This window comes from Mytilus trossulus, chromosome 12 (genome assembly GCF_036588685.1).
Source record: "Mytilus trossulus isolate FHL-02 chromosome 12, PNRI_Mtr1.1.1.hap1, whole genome shotgun sequence".
In the NCBI taxonomy this organism is placed as follows: Eukaryota; Metazoa; Mollusca; class Bivalvia; order Mytilida; family Mytilidae; genus Mytilus; species Mytilus trossulus.
This window is the reverse complement of record NC_086384.1, coordinates 41,631,031-41,649,941: the sequence shown is the minus strand read 5'-3', so window position 1 is coordinate 41,649,941 and position 18,911 is coordinate 41,631,031. Positions and strand designations below refer to the sequence as shown.

The window sequence follows — 18,911 nt, the reverse complement described above, 5'->3', positions numbered from 1 at the left end:
TACATAAATATTTTGGAGAAGAATTGAAAATAACATTTAGGGATCTTCAAAAACATTTTCTTTTCAGTAAATCTAATGACACTTTTTCCTCAGATCAATGCACACATTACTTTTTGTAGTATTTTATAAAGTCATCATTATGTTTTTAATATTGTATTAAAATCAAGCTTTCTTCCAAGTAACTGCTCACAGACCATGTTGTTTAGCGTCAGTGTTGCATTCGGAAGACTGTCGAAGTTTGTTATATTTCGCATTCGTTTCAAGTAACTCTACAAAAAATGTAAAAAAAAAGCAATTATTAGTCTTTTTTTTTATCATAAAATTGGGAAAAGGAGGTAACACATTGCATTTACAGTCAAACCTGTCTAATGATCGCCTCTTAATGGTATTTTTTTTTATCTTGTCCCGCTGTATCAATATAAGTACACTTTGAAGCTCAATAAAGGATACGGCTATTAAAAGGTGAGTTTTTATAGTCCGACTTGACAATATTTCTTGGCATGAACAGCTGTGATATTTATAATGTTTGTCAAATGCTCTGTCACTAATGAAGTATGAAAAGGCGCCCATAGAGAGAAAGACATCTGTAAATAATTAATGAAGGTTAATGTAACCTTCTGTAGCCATTTTTGTACGAATTTTTCAAACCTCAATTGTATCAAAACTACAGATAAAACGAATAATAGAGATAGGCCATTTTGTACATAAACCAAGGGGAAACTTGATGCAAAGCATTATTTTTTATTGTTTCATTGCATTTGATAGAAAAAAAGAGGACTTTGTGGCAAATAAATCAAGATTTTTATAGAAAATCCACAGCCTTTAATAGAGATTTTTGTTATAAAATTTGAAACATAAATTACTCACTTGATTTTCTATGATGTGCTAGTGTTTATTTTTTTCTAAAAGGTTTTAAGCAACTTGTAAATTCCAAAACACCTCGTGCTGAGTCACTAAAGTCGAGTGCACCCTAAAAGGTGTACTTGATTTTGGCCATATTCATATTTGTTTAACCAATAACTACATTTATAAACTTTAAGTTTTAAGGAAATCAATGCTAGCACTGCATGCAATAATCCTATATCTCTCAGGCATCAAATTGCCAAATATGAGAGTACAAGGATAAAGGCTGTGGATTTTCTATAAAATTCTTGATTTATTTGCCATAAAGTCCTCTTTTTCTATTAAATGCAATGGAACAGTAAAAAATAATGCTTTGCATCAAGTTTCCCCTTGGAATATGTATAACATGGCCTATCTCTATTATTCATTATATCTGTAGTCTTGATACAATTGAAGTTTCAAAAGTTCGTACAAAAATGGCTACAGAAGGGTACATAAACCTTAACCTACAAGTCTCTCATGTTTGTTACTTTCTCGGATGGTTACCTTCATTGTAATGTTTCAAATAAACCGTTTCATACAATTCATATATTCTCGTTTTCTATTTCTCGAATTAGACAGTAGTATGTTAAGTGATTTGATCGCACTGTAAGTTGCCGAGACTGATAATATCATTAACGGTACCAATTTTCCTGCACCAGATGCGCATTTCGACAATATATGTCCCTTCAGTGATGCTCGTGGTCAAAATATTTGAAACCCAAATCTTATATAAAAGATGAAGAGCTATAATCCAAAAGGTCCAAAAAGTATAGCCAAATCCGTGAAAGGAATCAGAGCTTTAAAAGAGGGAGATGCATTCCTTAATTTATAATAATTTCTAACATTTTGTAACAGCAAATTTTAATAACCAAAAAAAATCAGTATTTTCATGCCAGTACCGAAGTACTGGCTACTGGGCTGGTGATACCTTCGGGGACTAACAGCCCACCAGCAGAGGCATCGACCCAATGGTAGTAATATCATTAAAGGTACCGATTTTCCTACGTCAGATGCGCATTTCTACAATACAAGTCTCTTCAGTGATGCTCGTGTCCAAAATATTTGAAACCCAAAGCTTATATAAAAGAGGAAGAGCTATAATCCAAAAGGTCAAAAAAGTATAGCCAAATCCGTGAAAGGCATCTGAACTTTGCATGAGGGAGATGCATTCCTTTATTCATAATAATTTCTAACATTTTGTTACAGCAAATTTTAATAACCAAAAAAAATCCGTATTTTCATGCTAGTACCGAAGTACTGGCTACTGGGCTGGTGATACCCTCGGGGACTAACAGTCCACAAGCAGAGATATCGGCCCAGTGGTAGTCATATCATTTACGGTACAAATTTTTCTGCACAAGTTGCGCATTTCGACAATACATGTCTCTCAGTGATGATCGTGGCCAAAATATTTGAAACCTTAAGCTTAGATAAAAGACGAAGAGCTATAATCCAAAAGGTCCAAAACGTATAGCCAAATCCGTGAAAGGAATCGGAGCTTTGCATGAGGGAGATGCAGTCTTTAATTTATAATAATTGCTAACATTTTGTATCAGAAATTTTAATAATAAAAAAAATAAATCCGTATTTTTATGCCAGTACCGAAGTACTGGCAACTGGGCTGGTGATACCCTCGGGGACTAACAGTCTACCAGCAGAGGCATTGACCCAGTGGTAGTTATATCATTAACGGTAAAAAAAATTCTGCACCAGATGCGCATTTCGACAATACATGTCTCTTCAGTGATGCTCGTGCCCAAAATATTTGAAACCTAAAGCTTAGATAAAAAATGAAGAGCTATAATCCAAAAGATCCCAAAAGTATAGCAAAATCCGTGAAAGGAATCAGAGCTTTGCATGAGGGAGATTCATTACTTAATTTATAATAAATTTATAAAATATTGAGGTTACAATAATGAATTCCGAGGTCAATTTCAGCACAGACATTAATTCCAACGCTAGCATTTTTGAATAATTCAAGTTCGCCTCGAGTGTGTAACCAGTCCAGTTGTCAACATGAATTGTCAATAAGATTACAAAACTTTAATTGTTTCGTTGTTTCGAAATGCTAAGAATTGTCCACCCCGGGAAAAAGATAGTCTTAGTTGAATTCTTGGTCAATCCTTAGTACTTTATTTGGTATTATTAACTCTTTAATAGTAGGTCTGAATAAGAAAAGAACGTGCGTCTGGCGTTTAAAATTGTAACCCTGGTATCAATGATGAGTTTCGTCTTGTATACAAAATCATAAACAAGTAATGTACAGAGTTACCGAACGTATTTACGACTGCAAAACGTACTGTGATGTACTTTCTATTATATATTTTTTTAATAATTTATGATGATATATTATCTACATTTTCGCAAATTAATTTACGTCTTCTTTATTCTATAAACTTCCTGTAATAGTTGGAGTACACCAACCTAAGTAGAAAAAGTTTGGTCAAACCTTAAATGAATATGCTAGTATAAAACATTAGATACAGGTAAACTAGCAAAATAACTTTTAAGTGTTATAAAATAGAAAGTTAGTATAATATATGTTATAGTCAGTATATTCAATGACACATTTGTGCTACTATAATAATTTTTATTCTTAACAAATATACTCACATTCCTGATTTTTTGAGAAAATAATCCGATATCTACTAAAGTGAAGAGTTTTTTGTTAAGTATTTCTGCTTTCTCATATGCTGTGTTGTTGAGACCATCGATTTGCCAGGTTCTACCGGTTTTCTCAAACGACCAACATCTTCGAAATAAGATAAAATACATAAAGCATTTTTTGTATTTTGCATATTTTATAAGCGGGAGTTTTGGCCAGCCACAAAACCTGATTCAACCCACCATTTTTTAAACAATGTACATACATAATTCAGATATATGTCAGTTGTTATCACAGTCAGTTTCTATGTAAATTGGCCTTAGGTTTTGTAGAACTTTTGTGTTCCTGTTACTCCATTGTTTTCTTCTTTTATTTGATTTGTTTCAGTTTTGGTTGAGAGTTAAATTGATTTATGACTATTGAACAGCGGCATACAACTATTGCTTTTATTTATAACATAAATCAAAACGCGATTTTCTTCTACTGAAGACTCGTCAGTAATCCTCGAATACAAAAGGCTAAAAAGTGAAAGGACATTCAGGAATCTGGAAAGGTTTTACAAAAACCAGCTTAAGTAATATACTCCACTGGTAGAAAATTATCTTGATATAATTATCTAAGAAATTTGCCGAGTGTTGATACATGATGTAAATCTGTCATGTCCTATAGGGTTATCCTTAACGATCATAATCAATCAAATAGTACTGTTAACCAATTTATTTTCGCGAGCGATTTATTTCCGCGAGCGATTTATTTCCGCGAGTAGAAAATATCGCGAATATAAATCTTCGCGAATGTGTATAACTTGGATTTCCCCCTAATTTATATCCAGTGAATTTGAGAATTGTGAAATGGGCTAGAAAGGGCTAAACGCTCAAATAAGTATCTGCGGAAATACGTTGGGTTACAGTAATTGATTTGTATGCTTATCAAACTAAATTTTCCCTTTCTTATGATGGGATGAGATGAAGTTGTGGATGGGGCAAGCAAAAGGAAATGATTGATAAAACATGTAAAAAGAATAAAGGAAAAAAGCTAAAACAATGAAGTGAGAAAATTATGGTGTGCGAAATTAGAAAGAACATAGAATACCTGTCAAACAGAATATAACGGTCAACAAAATGGTAAATAATGTGTACAACGTACAAAAGAATTGAAGAATACAGAACTGAGGAAACTATGAAATATCATCTACATTCAATTGGAGGATAGCTTAAATAGATTTCATGCTTATGTTATAATATTCTTAAAGTTTTAAGACAAAGTATGGTAAGAGGTTAAAATACGACGAAGGATAAAACTACTCGCATGTGATGCACCGAGTCGTTTTTCAAACTTTACCATGGTTAATAGGAACAGTTGAAACCAAAACCGGGGATGTATGACTACATGATCTATATTACAAAAGGGAAATAAATAAATAAATAATCAAAATCATTGAAGGGCAACTTTCCCTGAGAGAGAAGGAACCGTGCTATCTTTACAATTTCTATTGCATTAATCATGTCATTAGCTAAGCAATTACTACAGGACTGACGACCCTAGAGACAAACAGTCCACCAGAAGTGTTATTGACCCGCTGCTAGAAATTGAAACAAAACACAATGTAAAAATGAAATTTCATAACCTTCATCAGGAACGCCAGTAACAAACTTAGAGAGGTTTAAACAAATATAACGTGTACAGGGAAAGTAATGAACAAAACATGTAATTTAGGAATATGATTAAGTTTAGGCAACAGAAGCAATAGGAAGGTTTTGATTTTTACATTTTTACACCCTTGTGGTCGAAGATGTTTGGTGTATAAGATTGAAGGAAGAATATAATCAAAGGTTAAAAGATAGATATGATCGGAGTTTCAAGGGAAAGTATGACCAATGTTTAGTGTAGAATATGACCAGTGGTTAATGAAACAATCCGGCTAGAGGTTGAAGAAAGGATATGATCTGAGGTGTAGGTTCGAATATAAACAGAGGTTAGGGAAACGGTTTGCATAAAGGTTTAGGAAAAAATGTGCTCAGAGGTTAAAGAAATGATTTGAAGTTTTGGGAAGAATTTCACCACAGGTATTGTCGTCTATTGTTATTTTATGTCATGGCGTTTTCAGTGTCTATCAATTTATCAGTGTGTATAAAATTGAGAAATGAAATCGGAAATGTGTCAAAGCGACAACAACCCGACCATAGAGCAGACAACAGCCGAAGGCCAACAATGAGTCTTCAATGTAGAGAGAAACTTCTGCACCCGGAGGCGTTCTTCAGCTGATCCCTTAAAAATATGTATATTAGTTCAGTGAAAATGGACGTCATACTTAACGCCGAATTACATACAAGAAACTACATTAAAAATTATGCAAGACTAACAAAGGTCAGAGGCTCCTGACTTGGGACAGGCGCACAATTGCGGCGGGGTTAAACATGTTTATGAGATCTCAACCCTCCATATACCTCTAGCCAATGTAGAAAAGTAAACGCATAACAATACGCACATTAAAATTTAGTTCAATAAAAGTCCGAGTCCGATGTCAGAAATGTAACAAAAGAAAATAAACAAAATGACAATAATACAGAAATAACAACAGGCTACTGGCAGTTAACTGACATGACAGCTCCAAACCTCAATTAAACTGATTGAAAGATAATGTCTTCATCATATGAATATCAGGCACAATCCCTCCCGTTAGGGGTTTAGTATCATCATTTACTATCATAAAATGTATGAAAAGAACATAACCCGTTTCATGCCAACAACTGTCCAAAGAACCTACAAGAGAATCAATATTAAAGCCAAAAAATGCAATCTTTAATGACCTGACAACAGTATCGTAACTATATCCCTTCTTAATAAGTCTGTTTAAAGGTTGTGTAAGCTTTTAAGGTGAATACTGACATTTATGTGCTTTGTAAAGAATATTACCATAAAAGATTGGATGTGAAATACCTGAACGTATAAAATGTCTGCATGTTGAGTTATTTTTACGAATTTCCTTATGTGATGATAAAATTTAGTAAAAGTTTTGATTAGTTTGTGATATCGAAAACCTAGTGTTATAATTTTTCATTAATACATAAATGTCTCTCGCTAAAATATAATACGTTGTTACATACACGAGCGAATCGTACAAGTTAAGATATGTAAACACCATAAGATGGTGACAAGGGAACGTCACCTACTAAAAATGGATAGTTAACGATAGGAAATGAAAAATCATCTCTTTTATCATTAATTTTTGTATTAAGCTTCCCGTTAATGATATAGATATCAAAATCGAGGAAAAGGCAATGGTCATTATTAGTATTCGCTTTATTTAAAGTAAGTTCTACCGGATAAATTTCTTAAGAATACATACTGAGGGTGTCATTATTGAGAGCCAATATATCATCCAAATATATAAAATTATTGTTAAATTTCTGTATCAAATGTTGTTTCGATATGTCTTTGCTAGTTTTTAGTCATAAATTGTAACTCATTACAATACAAAAACATGTCCGCAATAATTGGTGCACAGTTAGACACCATTGGAATTCCAATAACTTGACGATATACGGAATCTCCAAAGCGAAGAAAAATATTATCAAGTAAAAATTCAAGCACAAATATAGTATAAAAGCATTTCCAATTAACATATTTTTTTTGTTTATAGCTACTTAAAAGAGTTTGAACATATGTACTCGCATTCTGACTCTTTAAATGCCCAGTTAATTAGGGATGTGATTTTTTTCTTCATAAGAATATGTGGCAAAGTGGTATATAGGGTAGACAAATCAAAACTTTGTACAGATTAAAATCAGCAATATACCGGTATGCATGCAATTTATCAAGTACTTTCATCTAGTTTTTGACACTCCAAAAGTAATTAATTCCACAATTTTCAAAGGCCTAATTTTCCTGTTTACAAAACTTTGAATTTTTCGAAAAACTAAGGATTTTCTTATCCCAGGCATAGATTACCTTAGCCGTATTTGGCACAACTTTTTGGAATTTTAGATCCTCAATGCTCTTCAACTTTTTACTTGTGGCTTTATAAATGTTTTGATATGAGCGTCACTGATGAGTCTTATGTAGACGAAACGCGCGTCTGGCGTACAAAATTATAATCCTGGTACCTTTGATAACTTTTTACACCACTGGGTCGATGCCACTGCTGGTGGACGTTTCGTCCCCGAGGGTATCACCAGCCCAGTAGTCAACACCGAGGTGTTGACATGATTATCAATAATGTGGTCATTTTTATAAATTTCCTGTTTACAAAACTTTGAATTTTTCGAAAAACTAAGGATTTTCTTATCCCAGGCATAGATTACCTTAGCCGTATTTGGCACAACTTTTTGGTATTTTGGATCCTCAATGCTCCTCAACTTTTTACTTGTTTGGCTTTATAAATGTTTTGATATGAGCGTCACTGATGAGTCTTATGTAGACGAAACGCGCGTCTGGCGTACAAAATTATAATCCTGGTACCTTTGATAACTTTTAACACCACTGGGTCGATGCCACTGCTGGTGGACGTTTCGTCCTCGAGGGTATCACCAGCCCAGTAGTCAACACCGAAGTGTTGACATGAATATCAATAATGTGGTCATTTTTATAAATTTCCTATTTACAAAACTTTGATTTTTTCGAAAAACTAAGGATTTTCTTATCCCAGGCATAGATTACCTTAGCCGTATTTGGCACAACTTTTTGGAATTTTGGATCCTCAATGCTCTTCAACTTTTTACTTGTTTGGCTTTATAAATGTTTTGATATGAGAGTCACTGATGAGTCTTATGTAGACGAAACGCGCGTCTGGCGTACAAAATTGTAATCCTGGTACCTTTGATTACTTTTTACACCACTGGGTCGATGCCACTGCTGGTGGACGTTTCGTCCCCGAGGGTATCACCAGCCCAGTAGTCAACACCGAAGTGTTGACATGAATATCAATAATGTGGTCATTTTTATAAATTTCCTGTTTACAAAACTTTGAATTTTTCGAAAAAACTAAGGATTTTCTTATCCCAGGCATAGATTACCTTAGCCGTATTTGGCACAACTTTTTGGAATTTTGGATCCTCAATGCTCTTCAACTTTTTACTTGTTTGGCTTTATAAATGTTTTGATATGAGCGTCACTGGTGAGTCTTATGTAGACGAAACGCGCGTCTGGCGTACAAAATTATAATCCTGGTACCTTTGATAACTTTTTACACCAATGGGTCGATGCCACTGCTGGTGGACGTTTCGTCCCCGAGGGTATCACCAGCCCAGTTGTCAACACCGAAGTGTTGACATGAATATCAATAATGTGGTCATTTTTATAAATTTCCTGTTTACAAAACTTTGAATTTTTCGAAAAACTAAGGATTTTCTTATCCCAGGCATAGATTACCTTAGCCATATTTGGCACAACTTTTTGGAATTTTGGATCCTCAATGCTCTTCAACTTTTTACTTGTTTGGCTTTATAAATGTTTTGATATGAGCGTTACTGATGAGTCTTATGTAGACGAAACGCGCGTCTGGCGTACAAAATTATAATCCTGGTACCTTTGATAACTTTGAACAATTCATTATCAGTTTTTTTATTTACCAAGTGTACAAATAAGTAGAATATACAATTTAGTAGTGGAGCAATGGCTTGAAGATGAAATAAATCTATATTGGTAAGGTTTTTTGTGTAGCTTAGGAAGCCAGTACATAGTTGGAACTCTCATTGTATTTGGTTCGGCTAGTAAAGAAGAAGCTAAAAGTTTGTGTTTGTTACAGATGTAGTTTTTTTTAAATGAAGTCAGTTGGAATGTTGGTGAATTCGTGATTTCATTTTGCAGAACCTCAATATAAAATTTACTTCAAACCATAATGAATCATATTATTAGCTGCTTTATCAGCCGGCACCAAAACAAATTCCTTGTATGTCTCCTTAGTATCTTCCACCCTTACTTGAAATAATTTTAAAAACTTCAACTTCAAAATTGAACTTTTGTTGCTTGCTCTATACTTACCCTTCCTTGTTAGGAAGTTCTGTTTTATCAGATGTACTGCCACAGTACGAGTATTTATCTTCAGTTCGAACTAAGTCATAATGGGTCACTATTCTACAAAATACATCCATGGCACTCAGTTTTGTATTTGTGCAGTAAATTGAAAATAATAGAGCAATATAACTTGATAGATCTATCATTCTAACCTATTCTATTCAAGCATTCTTATGTGTTATTCACCTACTAATGTACATGGTGTTGAAGTAGGAGAACATAGTTGTTTTAACACAGATTCAGTTTGTATTTCGAATAATTACTTTTAAAGGTTGGGTAACTTTTAATGAGGTGAACTCAGCAGCTCGGAAAATATATTTGGCTACCGGTAGGTATAGGGATTATATGTATAAATTTGAGAATTGAAATGGGGAATATGTCAACGAGAAAACAACCCGCCAAAAGATCTGAAAACAGTCCAAGACCACCAATTAGTCTTCAACACAGCGAGAAAACCCCGCACTCGGAGGTGTGCTTCATCTCAGTGATCTTGTATACTTTTACCTTCGGATTCAATTATGACCTTATTGTGTTTTTATGGACACCGTTATGTGTTTTTTTTTATTCTTATAATCGATTATATTGTTGAGAGCTGGAGCTATTTTCATTTTTGTTTTTTTAGTGTAACAGGGAGAACTCCGAGGAAAATTAAAAATTCAATGTCCTTAAACAAAATTGATAACTGAAACACATCAAACCAATGGATATAACTGTCATGTTTCCGACTTGGTACGGACATTTTCTTATGTAGAAAAAAGTGGATTAATCAGGTTTTATAGCTAGCTTAACCTTGGTCTCGTTTGGTAACACAAAAAGGGGATAAGAGCACTTAATACTTGTTAATTTTAACTGTATCTTGGGTCTGTAACAAGTAATGCTGTCCGGATCATGTTTTTTCTGTTGTTTTTTGTAAATATTTCTTTTTCTGGTTGTTCCGATGATTTGATGATGATGATTAATGGGGTTTATTCTACTGTTCTGTATTTTTTACCGGTGATTCCGGATATCTCTATGCATTATTGATACGTATATATACAATTTCGTTGTGTACTTTTTTTATTATACACCTTTTCTTATTACTCAGTATTGTTATTGCATATGTGCCGATTAACTTGTTTACTATATATTAGTATGCATTGACATATATATGCATTTGTACATGTATGTGGTCAACAAAACCACAACGTACAGTTTTAATTGCGAGACATACCTTCTATAAATGTCTTCGTTGTCTGTGTGGTTTCCAATATACATATTGGACCATCCATTTATTTGTGTGTACTGCTCCGGATTCATGGAAATGATACCACCAGCCCAGTCTTTATGTGGAAGCCTGAATACAAATGATTAAATGTTAATAATGTTATGCATAAAAGTGAGCAATTTAGTATGTGCTTGGCTGAATTCAATCTAAAATGACAAAATCTCAGCATATGTATTTAAGGTGAAAACAATCAAATCTAAATTAAGATCAAATTAAAAATATCATATTCTGTGCACATAGTCATGTTTTTGAATAATCTGTTTTCCTCTTACTATCATTAATTTATGGTGTTTTATTATTCATGGTTTTATCATATGGTCAATATTTTGTGGCTTGAGGAAGCTAAAATACATGTAAAGAACCAACGAAATTTTGGCGGAAAAATGGTAAGGTCAAATAAAAATATATGTGTGGTTCCAGTAACCCTACCTACCCAACTTTTTAGTCTCTATAATAGCCTACCCTAAAGATTGTTTTGCCATTTTTTATTAAGTAATGTTAATGTCAGAATGTTGCTCCCATAGACTCAATGTAAAAATAAAACATAAAAAAAAAAAAAAAATCCCTACCTACCTACCCTAACCTTTTTTAAGATGCAATTGGAACCACACATACTTTTTTATTTGGCCTTATGATCACAGTCAATCAATCGTAGTGATCGAATCCAGCGACTAGATTATTTGGTCTCGGTTTATGTATGATTTTTTTCAACACAAACAAATATTTATACATGTGTTTACAACTATTGCCTGCCTTTTGTTGAATCATATTCATTTTAATCACGTCTTAATCAAACTGTTTATTTTCACTTTGTAACAGGCCTAAAATTTTATTTTCAAACTCTCTCCTAGATAAATAGAATGATCGTCTTCGTAGTCTAATGCATGACGTACGTATATTTATTTCTGTCTATCCTCTTTGCCATGTGACGTGGATAATATTCACAGGCATAATAATTCCTGTCATCTTCTGGTATCACATCAACATCGTGAAATATCACACAATCATACTTCATATTGGTCATGGCTTTCTGGAACCCTATGTTGAACAGCAAGCCTCGATTTGGAATATCTGGCATCTGTAATTTAAATAAATTACTTCTAAGAATATTGAAGTTATACTTTGATAGCAATTACTACTATAAGTTCAACTACAGCATCTCTTGTACTATAGGTGTCAGACCACCAATTAAAAATCCCTATCTGTTCAACCAAATTTTGCAATTTTCACAGCTTTCTAAATATTTTACCTTAAGTTTAACTTCATAGAAACCAGGTATATTCTGAATTGTATATGTATCAGCATTCTACATGCCAATTTTCACCATACCTTTAAAGCCTTCTAACAAATTAACTGACCTTCCAACAGAGATGCTAAAAAAAAACAACCTGGTTTTCTGGAAATCTAAAATAAGTATACTATGGAGCGCATTAATCCTCAATTTTTAATGCAAACTCATAGACAAGTAAATTTTGACTCAAAATGATCTAGATATATGTCTCTTTCACCAAAAGTTTCATTTCTGCATATTTGTTGGTTAGTTTAAGTAAACAAGGACATCAAAAGCACTATTTTGTGTCAGATTAGGGTTACTTTTACATACGTTCTAAATTGGAGGGAGTAATTGGTGGTCTGACACCTAAACTACAACTACTACTACTACTACTACTCTTTTTCTTTCTTTTTTTTTTAATTTAAACTACTACTTTTACAACTTATCTTATTCAAACTACTACTACTACTACTACTACTACTACTACTTATTTTATTTAAACATATACTTAAACTAACAACATTCTACTACTATTACTACTACTACTACTACTACTACTACAATGTACCACCATCATGACCATTTCTATTCTACTACTACTTCTGCTATCATCACTTCTATTATTACAATACTACTACAGTAACTTCTGTTTATCCTTAAACATCTACTAATACCTCTCAATCTACTTCTTTTTTGTAATACAACTGCTACTACTACCACACGGATCACATCTAGACTACTACTATACTACTGCTTCTTGTACTTTCGATTTTACTGTAATAATAACATCTACTACTACTTCTACTACTAGTGCTAATATTAGTAAAGTTCTATTGGACAAAATGTTTAACGTTTGTGCGCAGCTTTTGATTACATTTGCGCGCATTCATCTTACAGGTAAACTCAGGTAAAAAAGGGTATATAATGAAATATGAATAATATAATAACGGGCACAGGACATTTGTGCTTTTTTACCTGTAAAATGATAGGACATTTGCGCTTCAAATACTATGGACATTTGCGCTTTTAATTTTGATTCACCTGTATTAAACTGACCGGACATTTGCGCTTTTTACCTATCGTCGACTACCTGTAATCTTAATGAGAAGAATATTATAGGCTGAACAGCCATCATACAGTAAGCGTACAGCAAATGGTCCAGAATCCTCCCATGCTCACTACAATGCACAGTTTTACATGACTCATCCTGCCATTTTTATATTTTTGAAGAGCATTATTAAACAATAGTCAGTAAATTATATTAAGATTTGGTACATTGATGAACAGGCTTCCCAATCAAGAATTGAGAATGAGAAACTCGATCATTTATTTGAGATGTGGGCTAAGTACCAATCAGGACAGATAACAAGAGCAAAATTTGTTCACTTATTGGGCTTCAAATATCAAGCTAAAACTGACATGCAATTGTGATGACAGTACTTAATTTAATTTCTTAAGAATGTCTCCTTTTATCTCTGCATAAACTTTTAAGCATATATCAACAATGTGCTATGACATGAATGTGCTATGAAATGATTTTTAAAACTTTTAACCATAAAGATTGACTTTAACTCTGCCAGGCTAAACCCGGATACCTTTGAAAATATATTTTAATCATATATTGTTCACATTGTATTCTAAGACAAAATTTAAAGTGTGCATGATAAATTCTGTTATAACTTAAGGCATGCATGTAACTTCATTGCGAATTTTTCAGGGTGGACAAGTACCCCGAATAGTGATTTCTTTGAAATTCGTAAAAAATCTAAGTAAGTTAGTAAAGTTTTGTCAAGTAACGAACATTTGAAGTTTTTTTTAAAATATAATAATCGCTATACAAACTGCCAAGTTATCACAAAATCCAAAACCCATGAGGAGGCTTTATATTGATTACTGACCTGCTCTCTTACAGCGTAAATTCCAAACTCAAGTTGTTGTCGACGTAACTTTGGTAGTATGTTGTTAAGGAAGATCTGAAATAGTTTCTCACTTTCTGGAGTTTTGTATACAACCACAATAATGGCTACTTTTTGGTATGCGATACATAACTTTGGCTTATAATGACCATCCGCCATGAAAACAAACTTTTGTTCTAGTTTATCCCAGGATAAAACGGCTTTGTTTACAGGACGTCTGCCTTCTAAAATAAATTAAAAAAAATAACCCATCTTGAAATACATTTTTTAACCATAAGACAGTGATAACCGGTCGCTCCTCAGGCTTTACATTTCAAAAAGTAAAATCACAAAAATACTGAACTTAGAGGAAAATCAATTAGGAAAGTCCATAATCACATGGCAAAATCAAATAACAAAACGCATCAAAAACGAATGGATAACAACTGTCATATTCCTGACTTGGTACAGGCATTTTCAAATGTAGAAAATGGTGGATTAAACCTGGTTCCATAGCGCTAACCCTCTCACTTTAATGACAGTCTCATCCAATTCCGTTATATTTACATTGATGCGTTAAATAAACAGACACAATAAATAAAGTAGTCAAAATATGGGTACATCAGTCATTATAGTATAACAGTTCTATAAGGAACAATTTAACAGAACACAAAAACATCTACTATCAACACATTGATTGATTTGAGTGTCTGACGTAAGATTTTTTTTTTAATACAATGTTCAGTGGAACCGTTGAAATTTGGGTCAAAAACCTTAGTTTGGATGCATATAAAAACAGTGTAGTGTTTATTAGAATAGTAAAACTGTCAACTAAATGGTACTTTCAGCTCAAAATAGTGTGTTCTATACTTATTAAGCCACGTGGAAAATAAAAGTAGAGGAGAAACATATAAAACAACTGTTGTTGTAAAGTTGTATGAGAAATCGACTCATGTATTTATAAATAAGTTCAATAAATAAAAAAGAATTTACTTTAAAACATTGAAAATATAGATAGAGGGGTTCATTTCCCAAGAACATTTGTTCTAAGCTGCCTATGTATATACTTACCGAATTCCAAAGGCGGCCAAGCACAATAAGAAGCTTCTTTAGACTTATTAGTAGATTTCAGAAGATAGTTCTGTACCTCAGGGTAGTGTTCGGCTATCTCTTGCTGTACGATCTTTTCCATGTCTTCATCAGGTATAATACACCGAGGTTCTCGAAACAGCCGAGCGAATAGTCCGGCCATATAACCCCAGAATACAAAATAGATAACGGACAGGACAATGAAATAACAGCATTTTTCTCCCATCCAGATTTTTATTCGACGAATGGATACCTTCAAAATATAATAAATAAAAGAACCAGAGACTTATACCTAAAATGAGAAAATGTAATGACTTCTGAAATCCCTCTCCCCCAAGGAATAATATAGAAATAACATTATTGAAAAAAAAACATTTGAAAATGAAAATTAATCGTTTTCTTATACACTTTATGGTTTCTTGACATTATTTGATAATTATTGTTGGAAACTACATGACAAAAGCTATCTTGAAAACCAGTTACATTCATCATTTCACGAAATGACAGGAATGGGTTCAATTTTTAAATAATCTTGATAATACTGTACTTTTCACGAAAAATCAAAATTATAATTTTACACAGTATGCATGATTTAGGAACAGTTTTTCTTTTCTCGAACAGTATACTTGTAAATTATGTACATATACAGTCAAACGTGTCACAAAGACAGATTTTTCATCGATTTCATTTGAATTCGTTTCAATTAATATTTCTCAATTTATACATTTAAGATGCTAATTGTAAAGTTGCATTGCGCACAATATCGCTTAAATTCATTAAAACTTGTTTTGAACACTTTAAAATATCAAGAATATTAAGTAATTGAATAAACCTACCGCCATACAAGAACAGAGTAAAGTGACGACAGGTTTTACTCTCACTACAGTAACATCTGCATGTATGTGTATAAATTGTAAATCATCATCTGTAACATAGCTACATGTAGCTAGCCATATTATTAATTATAGTATAAAATTTACAACAAGTTCAGAAAAATTGTTCAAATATTTTTACTGATCATTAGTTTGAATTATCAAATATTGCCCTTAACAAAATCAGTTTTTAGTTGGGTTCGCGTTTTTCTGAAATGGTATTGCCACTATATCACTATATGTTTTAACTAATGAGCCTCTCAAGAAGAAGAAGAAGAAGAAGAAGAAGAAGAAGAAGAAGAAGAAGAAGAAGAAGAAGAAGAAGAAGAAGAAGAAGAAGAAGAAGAAGAAGAAGAAGAAGAAGAAGAAGAAGAAGAAGAAGAAGAAGAAGAAGAAGAAGAAGAAGAAGAAGAAGAAGAAGAAGAAGAAGAAGAAGAAGAAGAAGAAGAAGAAGAAGAAGAAGAAGAAGAAGAAGAAGAAGAAGAAGAAGAAGAAGAAAGAAGAAGTAGAAGAAGAAGAAGAAGAAGAAGAAGAAACAAATATATAAAGAAAAAAGGGTCCCCTGTCCTCAGTTCCATTAACTTTTTTTTATAAAGAATCCTAGTTTATCCACTTGTGTTTGTGTTGATGGGTTAAGTATAATTGAACCAGTGAAGCTTAACAAATGTATAGTCAGGCTATATCAAATAATTTTGTTGTTATTCAGATTTAAAATGTTCTCATAAGGAATATCTAGGCGAAACTTTTTATTGTAATCCATACAAGTAGTCGATATTGATGACGAACATGAACAGATTGAGATTTTGCACAAGAGATACATTCGCATTGTTCTTAGTTAAAAAAAAGTGTTCATCTGTTATTTTTTGTACTATATAATTATTTAATTTAGCTTACATTTTTGTTTGTTTGGTAAACACTTTTAAAATTAATAAATGTTTATTGCAGGATTTAGATGAAATTTATCGGGAATATCTACATGTACCACCTTCAAATAACTTTAATGATGAAGACAATGATAATATTAATGGTAATGAAAACAATGAACTTGAAGACACAGAACCTGTCACACATTTATCCGAGACTGATGAAATTGCACAAGCAGCTGAAGCATTCGTTCAACATCAAAATGGAGATAATATATGTATAAACAATGAAGGTTTGAATATGGCCAAAATAACTGGAGATTGTGGTTGTCTTGCAAAATGTATAAAACAATTTGAACAAGATGAAATAATAACTCATATACTATCTATGCATGAACTACCAAAAGAAGGTAAAGACATGTACTTAATGGGTAAATTGAAATCAACAGGAGTCGATAAATCCCGTTCAAGATATGGAGAGCGAAAGCGAACTAGATATGCTTATACCTTTGACGACAGAGAGGTTTGTCGCGATGTATTTCTTCTTACGCATGATATTGGAGAGTCTTATTTAAAGTCTTTGCTCAAACACATGAACACTAATGGTATTGCTCCACGAAAACATGGAAATTGTAATAGACGTCCGAAAAATGCATTTTCATTTGAGGAAATTTCAAATATAGTACAATACTTGAAAAATTATGCTCGTCTGCATGGTTTACCACAAGCTGCCCCACCTAACAGACATGACTCAGAACCTCATGTTTTGTTACCTACGTGTGAATCAAAACAGTCTGTGTTTGACACATATATATCAGCATGTCAGGCAGATGGAAATAGAAGTGTCCACTTAACAACATTCAAAAATGTCTGGTCGTCTTGCTGTCCGCACATACGATTCGCCTCTTTACATTCTGATGTGTGTACTACTTGTAAAAGGTTACGAGAATCTGTCACTCTAGCACAAACTGAGGAGGACAAAATTGAAACATCCCAAAATTACATATCCCATATTGAAGCTGCAAGGAGAGAACGAGAGCTGTACAACGGATGGTTGTCAAAATCTCGCGACGAGTTTAGTAACTATAATCAAGGACAGGTTTTAAAGAATGTTCACTATACAATTGATTTTGCTCAAAGTATTAGTTTGCCACATCATACCGATCAAGTCGGTCAACTGTATTTTTTATCCGGTAGAAAGGTTAAAGTTTTTGGGGTATGCATGGAAGGAAAACGGAAACAGTATAACTATTTGGTTGATGAAGACGAGGGAATTTTTAAAGATTGTGCAGATACAAAGGGTCCAAACGCAACAATTTCCATGTTTGACCATGCTGTTGAGTGTTACGGTCTGAATGAGTCTGAATGTGGAACCATTGTGATAATTGTCCAGGTAAGTTACTTTCACTTAAATTTCAGTACATTGACTTTGTTTATATTAATAACCTCTTAACCAATTTAAAAATGATACCAATTAGCAATATACGACTTTAAAATTGTTTGCGGTCGTATAATAAGGAGATGTGGTATAAATGTAAATGAGACAACTATCCATTGAAGTAGAAATAAAGTGGATGTAAGCATTTATAGGACAAACACGTACTTCAACAATGAGAAAACTCAATATCGCACAGTCGACTTCGAAAGACCCCGATTCAAAGAATATAAAACAACACAACTAAGAAAATTAATCTGTTCCATTTAAAAAAAAACATTTTTTCTTCGTCTTGCAATTCAAAGTTTAAAAATTGAGCAATACGAACCTTATAAAAAACCGAAAGTGCTATGGGAGTATTAGGAGTTCATGTTATTCAATACATCTGTTCTATTTAAGATAAAACTGAACAATTTAGAGGAATTAAATTGAAAATAAAACTACCAATTAAATGAAGCGTAAATATATTTAACACCCAACAAATAAAAGTATTTTAATACTTGTTCTTTTATTGTAGGAGAAAACAAAAATCGATATATGACTGGCTATCTTGCTTGGCGTGTGCTAACTGGACAACACCAGAAAATAAGCCTAATGATGCAGTTTCCTGGTCATACAAAATGTTTGGTAGACGCTGGATTTGGTCAAGCAAAAAAACTGTTCCGACGATCAAACTGCGATACTGTATCTCATTTAGCGGACGTATTCCGAAAAT

The 18,911-nt window shown here is 33.0% G+C and overlaps 2 protein-coding genes across 2 annotated transcripts; one reads left to right on the top strand and one right to left on the bottom strand.

The window, feature by feature from the left end:
• Positions 1 to 137: 137 nt before the first annotated feature.
• LOC134692462 (beta-1,4-galactosyltransferase 6-like) lies at positions 138 to 15,956 on the bottom strand. Its single transcript, XM_063552914.1, has 8 exons — positions 15,863 to 15,956; positions 15,009 to 15,279; positions 13,941 to 14,182; positions 11,663 to 11,847; positions 10,716 to 10,838; positions 9,473 to 9,565; positions 3,499 to 3,637; positions 138 to 269 (listed from the first exon to the last, which is right to left on the bottom strand). The coding sequence occupies exons 1-8, from the start codon at positions 15,866 to 15,868 to the stop codon at positions 138 to 140; spliced, it is 1,191 nt and encodes a 396-aa protein (XP_063408984.1). The 5' UTR covers positions 15,869 to 15,956.
• Positions 15,957 to 16,977: 1,021 nt separating this feature from the next.
• On the top strand, positions 16,978 to 18,855 carry LOC134693395 (uncharacterized). Its single transcript, XM_063554191.1, has 2 exons — positions 16,978 to 18,154; positions 18,714 to 18,855. The coding sequence occupies exons 1-2, from the start codon at positions 17,063 to 17,065 to the stop codon at positions 18,735 to 18,737; spliced, it is 1,116 nt and encodes a 371-aa protein (XP_063410261.1). The 5' UTR covers positions 16,978 to 17,062; the 3' UTR covers positions 18,738 to 18,855.
• Positions 18,856 to 18,911: the final 56 nt, after the last annotated feature.